We start from the raw sequence: 13,238 nt of genomic DNA, 5'->3' as shown, positions 1-13,238 counted from the left end.
TGATTAGCTGCTAAAACTAAAAGGGGCTTTCTTGGCCTGCAGAGGCCTGCAGCTTACACACATACCAAAAGAAGTAGAGTTTTATCTCAAAATCTGGTTTCAGTATGGACACCAGGACAAAAACATAGAATTACAAAGAATCAGCAAATCATACTTCCAAAAGAAACTTAATAAAGCTCTAACAATGGACCCTGAAGAAATGGAGAGGTATGAAATAATAGACAAAGAATCCAAAATATTTTTTTAAGAAAGACCATGAACTGCAAGATTATACAGATAAAAATTAAATAAAATTTGGAAAACAGTACATGAACAAAATGAGAAGTTTGACAAAGAAATAAAAAAAAAACAGAAAGAAATATAAATTCTAGAGATGAAAAATATAATGACTGAATTGCAGAATACAATAGAAAACATAGCCCATACAAAAATCATATGATTCAGCAATCCCACTTCTAGGTTTGTATGCCAAAAATTTGAAATCAGTATATCAAGAGATACTTGCATCCCTGGATTTTCTGCAACACTATTTACAATAACCAAGTTATGGAATGAACATAAGTGCCCATCAATGGATAAAAAGATAAAGATAATGTGGCATAAATACACATTAGCATACTATCCAGCCTTTAAAAAGAAGGAAATTATGGTATTTGTGACAACATGGATGAACCTGAAAGATATTCAGGTTCAGTGGAATATTCAGGCACAGAAAATAAATACTGAAAGGCCAAGGTTCGTTGTTGGAGATTAAAATGCACGTACAGACAGCAGTGACAAAGATGAAGCACTTTACTACAAGCTGATGCTAGTTTATATAGAAAGTGAGAGTCAGTTATCTTAAACCAGGAAGCTCCCGGGGCCAATCATAGTAAAGGTCAGTTCATCACCTACGGTGAACGCACGTCCGCCCTGCATAAAATTCATGGGGGGCACGAACTGTCCACGAGGTTTTCAGAACAACTTGTTATCCGCCCACTGGCAACTTGTCCGCCACCATGTTGCATTAGGGGCTTCTTATCTTTAAGGCCCAGGGAGTTCTAGCTGCCTACTGGCAATTTGCCCACCGCCATGTTTGAAAGGCCCGGGGAGTTCTCAGGGAGACTCCCAACAAATACCACATCTTTTACTTATATGTGGAATCTAAAATTTAAAAAGTTTGAACACAAAGGAGCAGAGAGCTGTGTGGTAGTAGGAGCAAATGTGACTCCATTTTGTTTTATGACTTCATCCTTTAAAACAACAATGCCAAGTAGAAGGGTCATGACTGGGGCAAGATGTTCTTTTCCTTTTGCTATAGAAACCTTTAAGAACACAAAACTATCTAATGAGGTATTGTTTCTGTAACTAGGGTAACGGGGCTCTGTTTCTGTAACTGGGGTGACTGGGCTAACTGTGATTGGTTAGGCTTCCCCCCCACTTGACTGCACTGACCCGCTTCTGTAACCTGGCTTGCTTGCATTGGCTAGACCCCCCACCCCCGCCCCCCAAACATCCTTTTTGCGGTTTTCAGGCTTATAAGGAGTGCCCTTGCAATTGTTCGGGGCTGATCAGGGGAACAGCTTTATGTTCTGGTCAGCCGCCACCGGTGTGCTTCAATAAAGGCTTGATTCGATTATACATGAGTGATCTGGAAGTCAGTTTATGAAACCCTGGGATGAAGCTTTAACTATAACATCTGAATGGTTGTTACTAGAGGCTGGGAGTGGAAAAAATGGAGAGATGTTGATCAAAGTTTATAATATGTAGTTATACAGGAAGTATCAATATTCGAGGTGATGCATATGCTAATTAGCTTGATTCAATCACTTCCTATACATATATCATAGCATCACTTTGTACCCTATAAAGATATACAATTATGCTAGTCATGGTGGAACACACCTATAATCTATGAAGCAGTGGGATCACAAGTTCAAGGTCAGCCTCAACAACATAGGAGGCCCAGTCTCAAACTAAAAAATAGAAAGGACGTGAGATATAGGATATAACTTAGTGGCAAAGCACCCCTAAGTTCAATCCCCAATACAAAAAAAAAAAAAAGTATAATTAAAATTTGTCAATATCCAGCTTTTAAAAACATGAATAAAATGTCACCTGACTCTTTGAATGCCCACAAAACAACCCAGCTGAAGGAAGAAGCACTACAAAATGAGCTAACTAGTATTAGCAGTAAAATAATAAGCTACTGAGTTGTTTAAATATAGAATGTAACTACTACAGATAACAAGAATTGACTATGATTTATTGATTAGATTAGTTAGAATATAAATTTATTGCTGTAATAAAAGTCAACATATTTAAACAAGATAGAAATAAATTCTTCCTACCTTCTTTCTTCCTTCCTTCCTTTCTTTCTTTTTTGGAAATGGGGTTTGAACCCAGGGGTACATTACCATTGAACCATATCCCCAGTCCTTTTATTTTTATTTTATTTTTTTGCCACAGGGTCTCATTAAATTGCTGAGGGTCTTGATAAGTTGCTGAGATTGACCTCAAACTTGGAATACTCCTGTCTCAGGCTCCTGAGAAATTCGTTTATTTAATTAAATGGACTACCCTTTTGGAGGATGGGCAAGATTTATGAAAATGTCCAAATAAATGCCAATATATATTTATACAGGTTCCTACTCCCACTTGTCTGGTCTCATTGATACCACAAGAGGGAACTTGAAGCTATTTAAAATCAAACATTTATTACTGACTGTTGACCCTGTAAATCATTATTTTGACACAAAGCACCATCATCCTACAATGGAAGATTCCACATAATCTACAGATGATCTAAATAAAACACCATGTTATCTAAATAAAATGCCATATACTCTCCAGGAAATGTTAATAACAATCTATGAAATGCACAGAAGTTACAAAGATACTACACAGTATGAAAAGTGAAACCAAGCATTTAAATCTTCATGGTGAATATAAAACACCATATTCCCACATTCCCTACTTGCTTAAAGTTCTGAGCAAGTTATATGCCATCCTGATAGGAATGCAAGGTCAAAAGCTCAAAAGACTTCAAGAATTAAGAAATGGAGTTATTAAGGTATTTTTAATTCTGATGTAATACCATATGACTTAAGGCTTCATAATTAACCCAGAGAACCAATCTTCCAATTGTTCTTCATATGATAAACACAAGCTAAGGTAAATAAGACCTCCTTATCTTTTTTGTTAACTTAAAGGCCCTCTGGACCTGAAGAAAGAATATCTACATAAAAGAGACTTACATTTCTTTCTCTGGAATTGTGAATCTACTGAGAAACCAGTTTGGAGAAGGGTAGGGTAAGGCAAATAGGAATAGGAGTACATTACTTTATTCCCCCCACCCTTACAAAACATACCATTTGCATAATTTGTAGTAAAATAAGAGAAAAACAGGATAAACTTCTCTGATACCTATCATAAGGGAAATCTAATAATTTGGAAGCTTTTTTAATCATCAAAATATTTAGGGCTTAAAAAAGAAGCAGAGCAATAATCCTTCAGAGATTGTAAAATGAGTCATTTGTTGCTGGGTCTGAGAATGACAGTTGTGTCCAAATACCCATCCTCTCAGTCTTCCTTTAATAAAACCCTTAAGTCCAGCACACAGCCACTCAGCTAAAGATTAGATTCCCCAGCCTCTTTACAATTGGGGAATATAATCATGTGACTAAGTTCTGGTCAACTGTATGTGAGGAGAAATATTATAGGCAACTTCTAGGTGGTGCCCATTAAGGGCAGGGCATGTGTTTTATTTCCTCATCTCCCTCTTCCTGATGTTTCAAATGCAAATGATGAAAGAGACTGGACTAGCCATCTTGTGCCAAAGGACAGAAACTATATTGCTGGAAAAACAAAATGAAAGACGAGGTGTCTAACACGTTGCACCAGCATGTCAACCCCAGGTGGCAAACCGTTATGAGAAAGAAACTAATTTCTCAGGAGGCTGAGACAGAAGGATCCCAAGTTTGAGGCCAGTCTCAGCTACTTACCAAGAACCTTAGCAATTTACTGAGACCCTGTCTCAAAAAAAATTAATTAAAAAAATTAAAAAGGACTGGGGATATGGTTCAATGGTAAAATGCCCCTGGGTTCAAACCCCAGTACCAAAAAGGGAAAAGGGAAAAGGGAAGGGAAAAGGGAAGGGAAAAGGGAAGGGAAAAGGGAAGGGGAAGGGAAGGGGAAGGGAAGGGGAAGGGAAAGGGAAGGGAAGGGAAGGGAGAAGGGAGGCAGGAAGAAATTTAATTCTATATTATTTACATATGTCGACTTTCATTATAGCAATAAATTTATATTCTAACTAATCCAGTCACCAATACATCATAGTCAATTCTTGTTATCTGTGGTAGTTACATTCTATAGAGTCACCAAAAAGTGAATTCTGCATCATTGCACAGGGGGAGAACAGAGGAATTTCCTGTGAGCCTAGGACTAGAGTCACAACCTTTTCATCATTGAACACTAAACCTTGTTTCATCTGTCTCTGCTTAAAGATATGTTATTTAATATATATTATTGATTTATTAACTGCACTTACGGACAACACTCCTATAGCTCATGCCTGAACAAAGCTCATTTAAAATATTTTTCTAGAAGACACATCTAGACTTAATGCAGAAAGGAATTACTAGCTAGAAGTTTAGCACTATATCTAGAAATCATTTTAAACAAAAATCACCATGAAAATACATAAAATTATGAAAAATGTGGCACTAAATAGACCCTTAAAGGATGTTTGTTTACAGTAAAGGAGCTGAAGGAAGAAGGCAGACTTATGACCTCAGCAGAAAAGTGTACTTGCAAAGACTCAGATTTTTTGCAGCTTTGTACATATCCGCAACCCCCCCAGAATTCTGAATAAACAAAAAATAAAATAAGGCCCCAGATTTCTGAGAAAATTCTAATAAATGGGGAAATTCACAAATATGGAATCTGTAAATAATAAGAATCAACTATATTTGGGGAGTTCATGTGAAAAATTGGGTGGTTCTAAAAGTCACTTCCTCAGTATCCTACTCAGCTTTTAGTACCCAAAATAACCCACCTATTTTTCCATTAACACTTTTTGTTTCTCTGCTTATCCTACTCAGCTTTTAGTACCCAAAATAACCCACCTATTTTTCCATTAACACTTTTTGTTTCTCTGCTGGATTTCTTAATTTCTCTTTAGTAGTTGCAAAGGTTTTTATTGGTTTTTTTGATGTTGATGGGATTTTTTTGTTTTTGTTTTTGTTTTGGGGGGCATATATAGTATAACATTCCTATAGGAGAAAGATGAAATGACAGAGAATATTCTTCCTAAGTTTCTTTAACAATTTAGTAAAACATCAAATGATCTCAATGGTATAGCAGATTCAAAATAATATTTTTTTCTCTCTCTTGATATTTAGTTGAAAACAGTTTCTTCATTGCTTAAGTCAAAAAATTTTGTATGGATTGCTGGTAATATCACTGCTTGCCAGTACAAGATAAGAAACTGAAAGAGTGTTTTCTGAGCCAGAATCAATTGGGAGGAAAAAGTGGAATATAAAATGCCTATTCACAGGCAGAATTAATATTGTCAAAATGACCATACTACTAAAAGCACTATACAGATTTAATGCAATTCCAATCAAAATCCCAATGGCATTCAACATAGAAACAGAAAAAGCAATCATGAAATTCATCTGGAAAAATATGAGACCCAAAATAGCCAAAGCAATCCTTATCAAGAAGAAAGAACCAGGTGGCATCAATATACCAGTCCTTACATTTATATTACAGAGTAATAGTAACAAAAATAGAATGTATTGGCACCAACAAAGACTTGTAGACCAATGGTACAGAATAGAGGACACAGAGACAAACCCACATAAATATACATTATCTCATACTAGACAAAGGAGCCAAAAACATATATTGGAGAAAAGATAGACTCTTCAACAAATGGTGCTGGGGAAACTGGAAATCCATACAAAACAAAATGAAATTAAGCTCCTATCTCTCATCATGCACAAAATTCAATTCAAAGTGGATCAAGGACCTAGGAATTAGACCAGAGACCCTGCGCCTAATAGAAGAAAAAGTAGGCCCTAATCTTCATCATGTCAGATTAGGTCCTGACTTCCTTAACAAGACTCCAATAGCACAAGAAATAAAATCAAGAATCAATAAATCAAACTGAAAAGCTTCTTCTCAGCAAAAGAAACAATCAGTGAAGTGAAGAGATAGCCTACAGAATGGGAGCAAATTTTACCACATGCATATCAGATAGAGCACTAATCTCCAGGATATATAAAGAACTCAAAAACTTAACACCAAAAAAAGAAATAACCCAATCAATAAATGGGATAAGGAACTGAACAGACACTCTCAGAAGAAGTTATATAATCGATCAACAAATATATGAAAAAATATTCAACCTCTCTAGCAATTAAAGAATGCAAATTAACTACTCTAAGATTTCATCTCACTCCACTCAGAATGGCAGTATTAAGAATAGAAACAACAATAACTGTTGGCAAGGATGTGGAGAAAAAGACACACTGATACATTGCTGGTGGAGTTGCAAATTGGTACAACCAATCTGGAAAGCAGTATGGAGATTTCTTGGAAAACCTGGAATCTGACCCAGCTATCCCACTCCTCAATGTATACCCAAAGGACTTAAAAACAGTACACTACAAGGATGCAGCCACATCAATATTTATAGCAGCACAATTCACAATAACTAAACTGTGGAACCAACCTAGATGCCCTTCAATAGACGAATGGATAAAGAAACTGTGGTATATATACACAATGGAATATTATTCAGAATTAAAAGAGAATAAAATCATAGCATTTGCAGGTAAATGGATGGAGCTGGAGACTATCATGCTAAGTGAAGAAAGCCAATGCTAAAAAAACAAAGACTGAATGTTTTCTCTGATAAGTGGATGCTGAGTCATAATGGGGGTGGGGGGAGATTATGGGAGGAATGGAGGAACTTTAGATAGGGCAAAGGGTAGGGAGGGAAAGGGAGGGGGCATGGGGATAGGAAAGATGGTGGAAAGAGATGGACATCATTACCATAGGTACATTTATGAAGATACAAATGGTGTGACTACTTTGTGTACAACCAGAGAAGTGAAAAATCCTGCTCCACTTGTGTATAATGATTGAAGTGCATTCTGCTGTCATATATAACTGATTAGAATAAATAAATAAACTTGAAAAAAGAATAAAATGCCTATTCAAAAAGTGTGAGGATGCTTCTCAGCTCTTAAAATCCCGGTCTGACTTCTGAGACCATAAACCTAAGCAGAATTAATATCTATGAAAATTAATTAGAATTAAAGAGTTGACTATACTTACAAACTAAAAATCATGTCCCAATTAATGATGGTTGAATGTGATGATCATTATTATCCAAAGTAGATGTATGAAGACATGAATTGGTATGAGTGTTATTATGTAAACAAACAGAGATATAAAAAATTGAGCTCTATATATGTAATAAGAATTGTAATGCATTCTACTGTTTTATATAAATAAAAATAAATAAGATTTTTAAAAAAGAGTAGACTATATTTGCAAACTAAAAATCATGTCCCAGCTAATGTAATAAGAAATCATCTTGATTTATGTAACACTGAATCATTTCACTGTATATGCTACAAAAGAAAATCTTAATTCTACATTAGTAGAAAACCAATGGTTGACAATATGTGAAAATTGTAACTGATATTCACTATAAATATTAAGTAAATCCAAAAAGATGACTTGTCCAAGTACACTGGATAATGAAGAAACAGTACAATGAAAAATGGGGCCAAGTATTAGTCAAAATTTCAAGTTTGATACTGTCCTTTCGTAATGCTACTACAATTAAATTCAAACTCACCCATTGTATCAACTCCTTTCCTGCCAGCACGACCAACCATCTGCTTGTAAGTAAGAATATCTAGAGGTCGACCACTGAAAATAGGAGTCCGAATAATCACACGACGTGCAGGTAAATTCACCCCAGAAGAAAGAGTAGAAGTTGCTGCCAAGACTCGAATGAGACCTTGACGGAAGGCTCCTTCAATGATATCCCTCTCCTCAAAAGTAAGCCCTGAAAAGAAAAGGGGGTTCCAAAAACATATTTATTAACATATAATGAAGCTATAGTTGATAACTTATAAACAATGTGAGGATTTGCTACAAGACCCCAAAGATTTTCTTTAGCTATTGTTACAACAACAGAAAAATCATCAGTCTATTTATTTAAGAGCATAATCTGCCACCCCTACTATATCTTCTAGATCTGGGGTCAACAAATTTTTCCTTTTTTTTAGATTTTGCAGAATAGGTAAACTCTGTTGTAACTATTCTACCCTGCCACTGTCACATAAAAACAGACACAGAACAAATAGGCATGATAGTGTTCCAATAAAACTTAAAAAAAAAAAAAACAGATGGCAAGCTAAATTTATAGCATACTACAGTTTCCCAATCCCTATTCTTTTGGGTGTTCTTTTAAATTTATTTTAAAACAAATTTTAAATTTTAGAAAATTTAGGGACTGGGGATGTGGCTCAGGCGGTAGCGCGCTCGCCTGGCATGCGTGCGGCCCGGGTTCAATCCTCAGCACCACATACAAAGATGTTCTGTCCGCCGAAAACTAAAAAGTAAATATTAAAAATTCTCTCTCTTTAAGGGGCTGGGATTGTAGCTCAGCGGTAGAGCGCTCGCTTAGCACGGGCGGGACCCGGGTTCGATCCTCAGCACCACATAAAAATAAAGAGACATTGTGTTGTGTCCATTTATACCTAAAAAATAAATATAAAAAAAAAAAAATTGAATCAAAGTGTGAAATATGATATATCAAGAACTATGTAATGTTTTGAACAACCAACAATAAAAAATTTAAAAAAAAAAGAAAAAGAAAATTTAAATAAATTTGGTAGATTTACTAAAATTTATTTTAAATTTTGTATCATGATATATACATAGGTGTATTATACATACTGTATACATCATGATTAAAAATCACATAACTGGGCTGGGGATGTGGCTCAAGCGGTAGCGCGCTCGCCTGGCATGCGTGCGGCCCGGGTTCGATCCTCAGCACCACATACAAAGATGTTGTGCCCGCTGAAAACTAAAAAATAAATATCAAAAAATTATCTCTCTCTCTCTCTCTCTCTCTCTCTCTCTCTCTTTAAAAAAAAAATCACATAACTGTTACCATTTTATATAGGTACTGATAAATATTTAAAATAAGTTAAAAAGGTTAAATTCTCAATCGTAGAAACTATATATTTTTTATCAGATCCTTAGCACATATGATCATGGATAGAACACTTCCTGAAAAAAAGTTATTTAATTCAATGACTGCCATAATCTCTGATTTTAAACATTCTAGCCCTCTCCAAATGCAATATCACAATTTCTAAAATAAATTTGATTTTGATATCTCTGAGAATATTTTGTACTCTTGAGATAAAAAGATACATTCAGATGGCATAAAAGTAGCAAGCATACTCTAAATTTTAAGGAAACAGTACAGAAACATAATAATTTTAGAATTTACTTCCCCAATGATTCAAAAAAGCCTTTATATAGTACTATACACTACATAGATAAGTAAACTTGAACATGTTTGTTTTATTCTTGTTTAACTTAATTATGCAATTTCTTAAAATGATATATAAGAATATTGAGATTAAAAAATATTACTTGTTAATTAGATATGTCTTGTTAATTAATAAGTGAACATAAATATCAAAATGAAGAAATTTGAGAATTTTTAGAGAGGGTTTCTAGATAACAGATTATAAATATGGAATACCTGCATGATGAAATGCTACTCCCCATGGGACAGTATTCTGTAATACAAAGTCCAATCCCGAAGGTGAACGTTTTAACTGATCCATTACTTCCAGGAGGGCTTTTGGGTCCAGAATCACTGGTGGAAATTCAGATGGTTTTACCAATCCTGTCACAAACACACACACAAAAAAAAATCTCAATACTGTTTACCTCTTGGAGTGTTATCTCCCTAAGTCATGAGAGAGTTAAATACTAGGGAATGGGTCAAAAACTGTTGCATACTATAAAGATCTGGGGATCTTTTAAAACTACTGACCCCTGGATACTGTGATGTGATTGATATAGGGTGTGACCTGCACATAAGGAATCTTTAATTCTTCCCAGGTTATTTTAAATGGGCACAAAAGTTTAGGAAACTCGGCATTAGAGTGATCCCAAGTCCATAAGTGTGTATGTTGGGGGGGGTGAGGGTGAGGGGTCAAAGGAACCTGTTGAAGGAAGGAGATGATTACAGATACTAATTACCATTCAAAGCCCCAAATTCAAAACCCTTGCTCAGTGTTTGTCCAACCAATCAGCAGTATCAGCACCACCTAGGAGTCTTGTTCTCTATGAGATGTATTCCAGCCTAATAAGAAATAACCAATCACACAATACCTGCTGGCTTTGCTCTATGTAACCCTCTACCCCAGTAAGACTTTAACTGTCTTAACTGCAGAAAATTTTATTTCATTTTTTGGTTTTTTCCACATTTTTTTCTACTGGTGCATTATAGTTGTAAATATTGATGAGATTTGTATTTACATATTCACACATGCACAAAATATAAGAATATGATTTGGCCAATATCACTCCTAGCACTTCCCCCCTCCCACCTCCCATCCCTTGGTCACTTTTATCTACTGATCTTCCTTTGCTTTTTATGAAATCCACCCCAACCTTTGTTTTCCTTTTTTCTACTCTAGCTTCTGCATATGAGAGAAAACATGACTCTTAACCTTCTGAGTTTAACTTAATTTGCTTAACATGATGGCTTCTAGTTCCATCCATTTTCCTGCAAATGATATAATTTCATTTTTCTTTATGGCTGAATAAAACTCCTTTGTTTGTATAGACCACATTTTCTTTCTCCGTTATCTGTTTTGATTGACACCTAGGGCTGGTTTCATAGTTTAGCTGTTGTGAATTATGCTACTACAAACATGGGTAGGGATGTATCATTGCAGTAAGATGACTTTAATTCTTCAGGATAAATACTGAGAAGTGGTTAAAGCTGGGTTACATGGTGGTTCCATGCCTAAGCTTTTGAGAAGCCTCCACACTGATTTCCACAGTGGTTTGTACTAATATATAGTTCAACCAACAGTGTAAAAGTGTACCTTTCTCGCCACATTCTCTCCAGCATTTATTACTGGTATTTTTTTTATTGTTTCTTTTTTTTTATTGGTTGTTCAAAACATTGCAATGCTCTTGACATATCATATTTCATACATTTGATTCAAGTGGGTTATGAACTCCCATTTTTACCACGTGTACAGATTGCAGAATCACATCGGTTACACATCCACGTTTATACATACTGCCATACTAGTGTCTGCTGTATTTTGCTGCCTTTCCTATCCCCTACTATCCCCCCTTCTCTCCCCTCCCATCTTCTCTCTCTACCTCATCTATTGTAATTCATTTCTCTCTCTTGTTTTTTCCCCTTTTCCCTCACATCCTCTTATATGTAATTTTGCATAACAATGAGGGTCTCCTTCCATTTCCATGCAATTCCCCTTCTCTCTCCCTTTCCCTCCCACCTCTCCTCCCTGTTTAATGGTAATCTTCTTCTCATGCTCTTCCTCCCTGCTCTGTTTTGAGTTGCCCTCCTTATATCAAAGAAGACAATCAGCATTTGTTTTTTAGGGATTGGCTAGCTTCACTTAACATAAATGCTCTAATGCCATCCATTTCCCTGCAAATGCCATGATTTTGTTATTTTTTAGTGCTGAGTAATATTCCATTGTGTATAAATGCCACATTTTTTTATCCATTCATCTATTGAAGGGCATCTAGGTTGGTTCCACAGTCTAGCTATTGTGAATTGTGCTGCTATGAACATCGATGTAGCTGTATCCCTATAGTACGCTCTTTTTAGGTCTTTGGGGAATAGTCCAAGAAGGGTTCCATCCCAGCTTTCCAAGGAATCTCCATACTGCTTTCCAGATTGGCTGCACCAATTTGCAGTCCCACTAGCAATGTATTAAGTGTACCCTTTTCCCCACATCCTCGCCAGCACTTGTTGTTGTTTGACTTCATAATGGCTGCCAATCTTACTGGAGTGAGATGGTATCTTAGGGTGGTTTTAATTTGCATTTCTCTGACTGCTAGAGATGGTGAGCATTTTTCATGTATTTGTTGATTAATTGTATATCCTTCTCTGAGAAGTGTCTGTTCAGGTCCTTGGCCCATTTGTTGATTGGTTATTTGTTTTCTTATTGTTTAATTTTTTGAGTTCTTTGTATACTCTGGATATTAGGGCTCTATCTGAAGTGTGAGGAGTAAAAATTTGTTCCCATGATGTAGGCTCCCTATTTACCTCTCTTATTGTTTCTCTTGCTGAGAAAAAAACTTTTTAGTTTGAGTATGTCCCATTTGTTGATTCTTGTTTTTAACTCTTGTGCTATAGGTGTCCTATTAAGGAATTTGGAGCCCGACCCCACGAGATGGAGATTAGAGCCAACTTTTTCTTTTATCAGACGCAGTATTTCTGGTTTGATATCAAGCTCCTTGATCCATTTTGAGTTAACTTTTGTGCATAGCGAGAGAAAGGGATTCAGTTTCATTTTGTTGCATATGGATTTCCAGTTTTCCCAGCACCATTTGTTGAAGATGCTATCCTTTCTCCACTGCATGCTTTTAGCACCTTTGTCTAATATAAGGTAGTTGTAATTTTGTGGATTGGTCTCTGTGTCCTCTGTTCTGTACCATTGGTCCACCCACCTGTTTGGTACCAGTACCATGCTGTTTTTGTTACTATTGCTGTGTAGTATAGTTTGAAGTCTAGTATCGCTATACCGCCTGTTTCACTCTTCCTGCTTAGAATTGCTTTTGCTATTCTGGGTCTTTTATTTTTCCAGATGAATTTCATGATTGCTTTATCTATTTCTACAAGAAATGCTGTTGGGATTTTGATTGGCATTGCATTAAACCTATAGAGTACTTTTGGTAATATCGCCATCTTGATGATATTACTTCTGCCTATCCATGAACAGGGTATATTTTTCCATCTTCTAAGATCTTCTTCTATTTCNTTTTAGTTTTGTCAATTTTTTAAATAGTTTGTTTTGTTATTGATATTCTTGATGACTGCCATTCTGCCTGGTATAGATGAAATCTTAATGTAGTTTTGATTTACATTTCCCAAATTGCTAATGATGTTAAACATTTTTTAAGTTTTTGTTGATCGTTTGTATTTCTTCTTTTGA

At 35.7% G+C, this 13,238-nt stretch overlaps 1 protein-coding gene across 2 annotated transcripts in view; it reads right to left on the bottom strand.

Annotated features, from left to right (window-relative positions):
• The window catches only part of Polq (DNA polymerase theta), a 107,082-nt gene that overhangs the window by 65,098 nt on the left and 28,746 nt on the right, over nucleotides 1-13,238 (bottom strand). For both annotated transcript variants that reach the window (XM_015486728.2, XM_048793941.1), the window contains exons 8-9: nucleotides 9,788-9,934; nucleotides 7,856-8,068 (exon numbers count right to left, since the gene is read on the bottom strand). In XM_015486728.2, the coding sequence (XP_015342214.1) occupies nucleotides 7,856-8,068; nucleotides 9,788-9,934 (360 nt within the window). The remainder of the gene's footprint in view (nucleotides 1-7,855; nucleotides 8,069-9,787; nucleotides 9,935-13,238) is intronic.

The sequence above is a fragment of the Marmota marmota genome, unplaced genomic scaffold, assembly GCF_001458135.2.
Source record: "Marmota marmota marmota unplaced genomic scaffold, marMar, whole genome shotgun sequence".
In the NCBI taxonomy this organism is placed as follows: Eukaryota; Metazoa; Chordata; class Mammalia; order Rodentia; family Sciuridae; genus Marmota; species Marmota marmota.
Note: the sequence above shows the minus strand (reverse complement) of the source record. Positions and strands in the feature narration are given on the sequence as shown.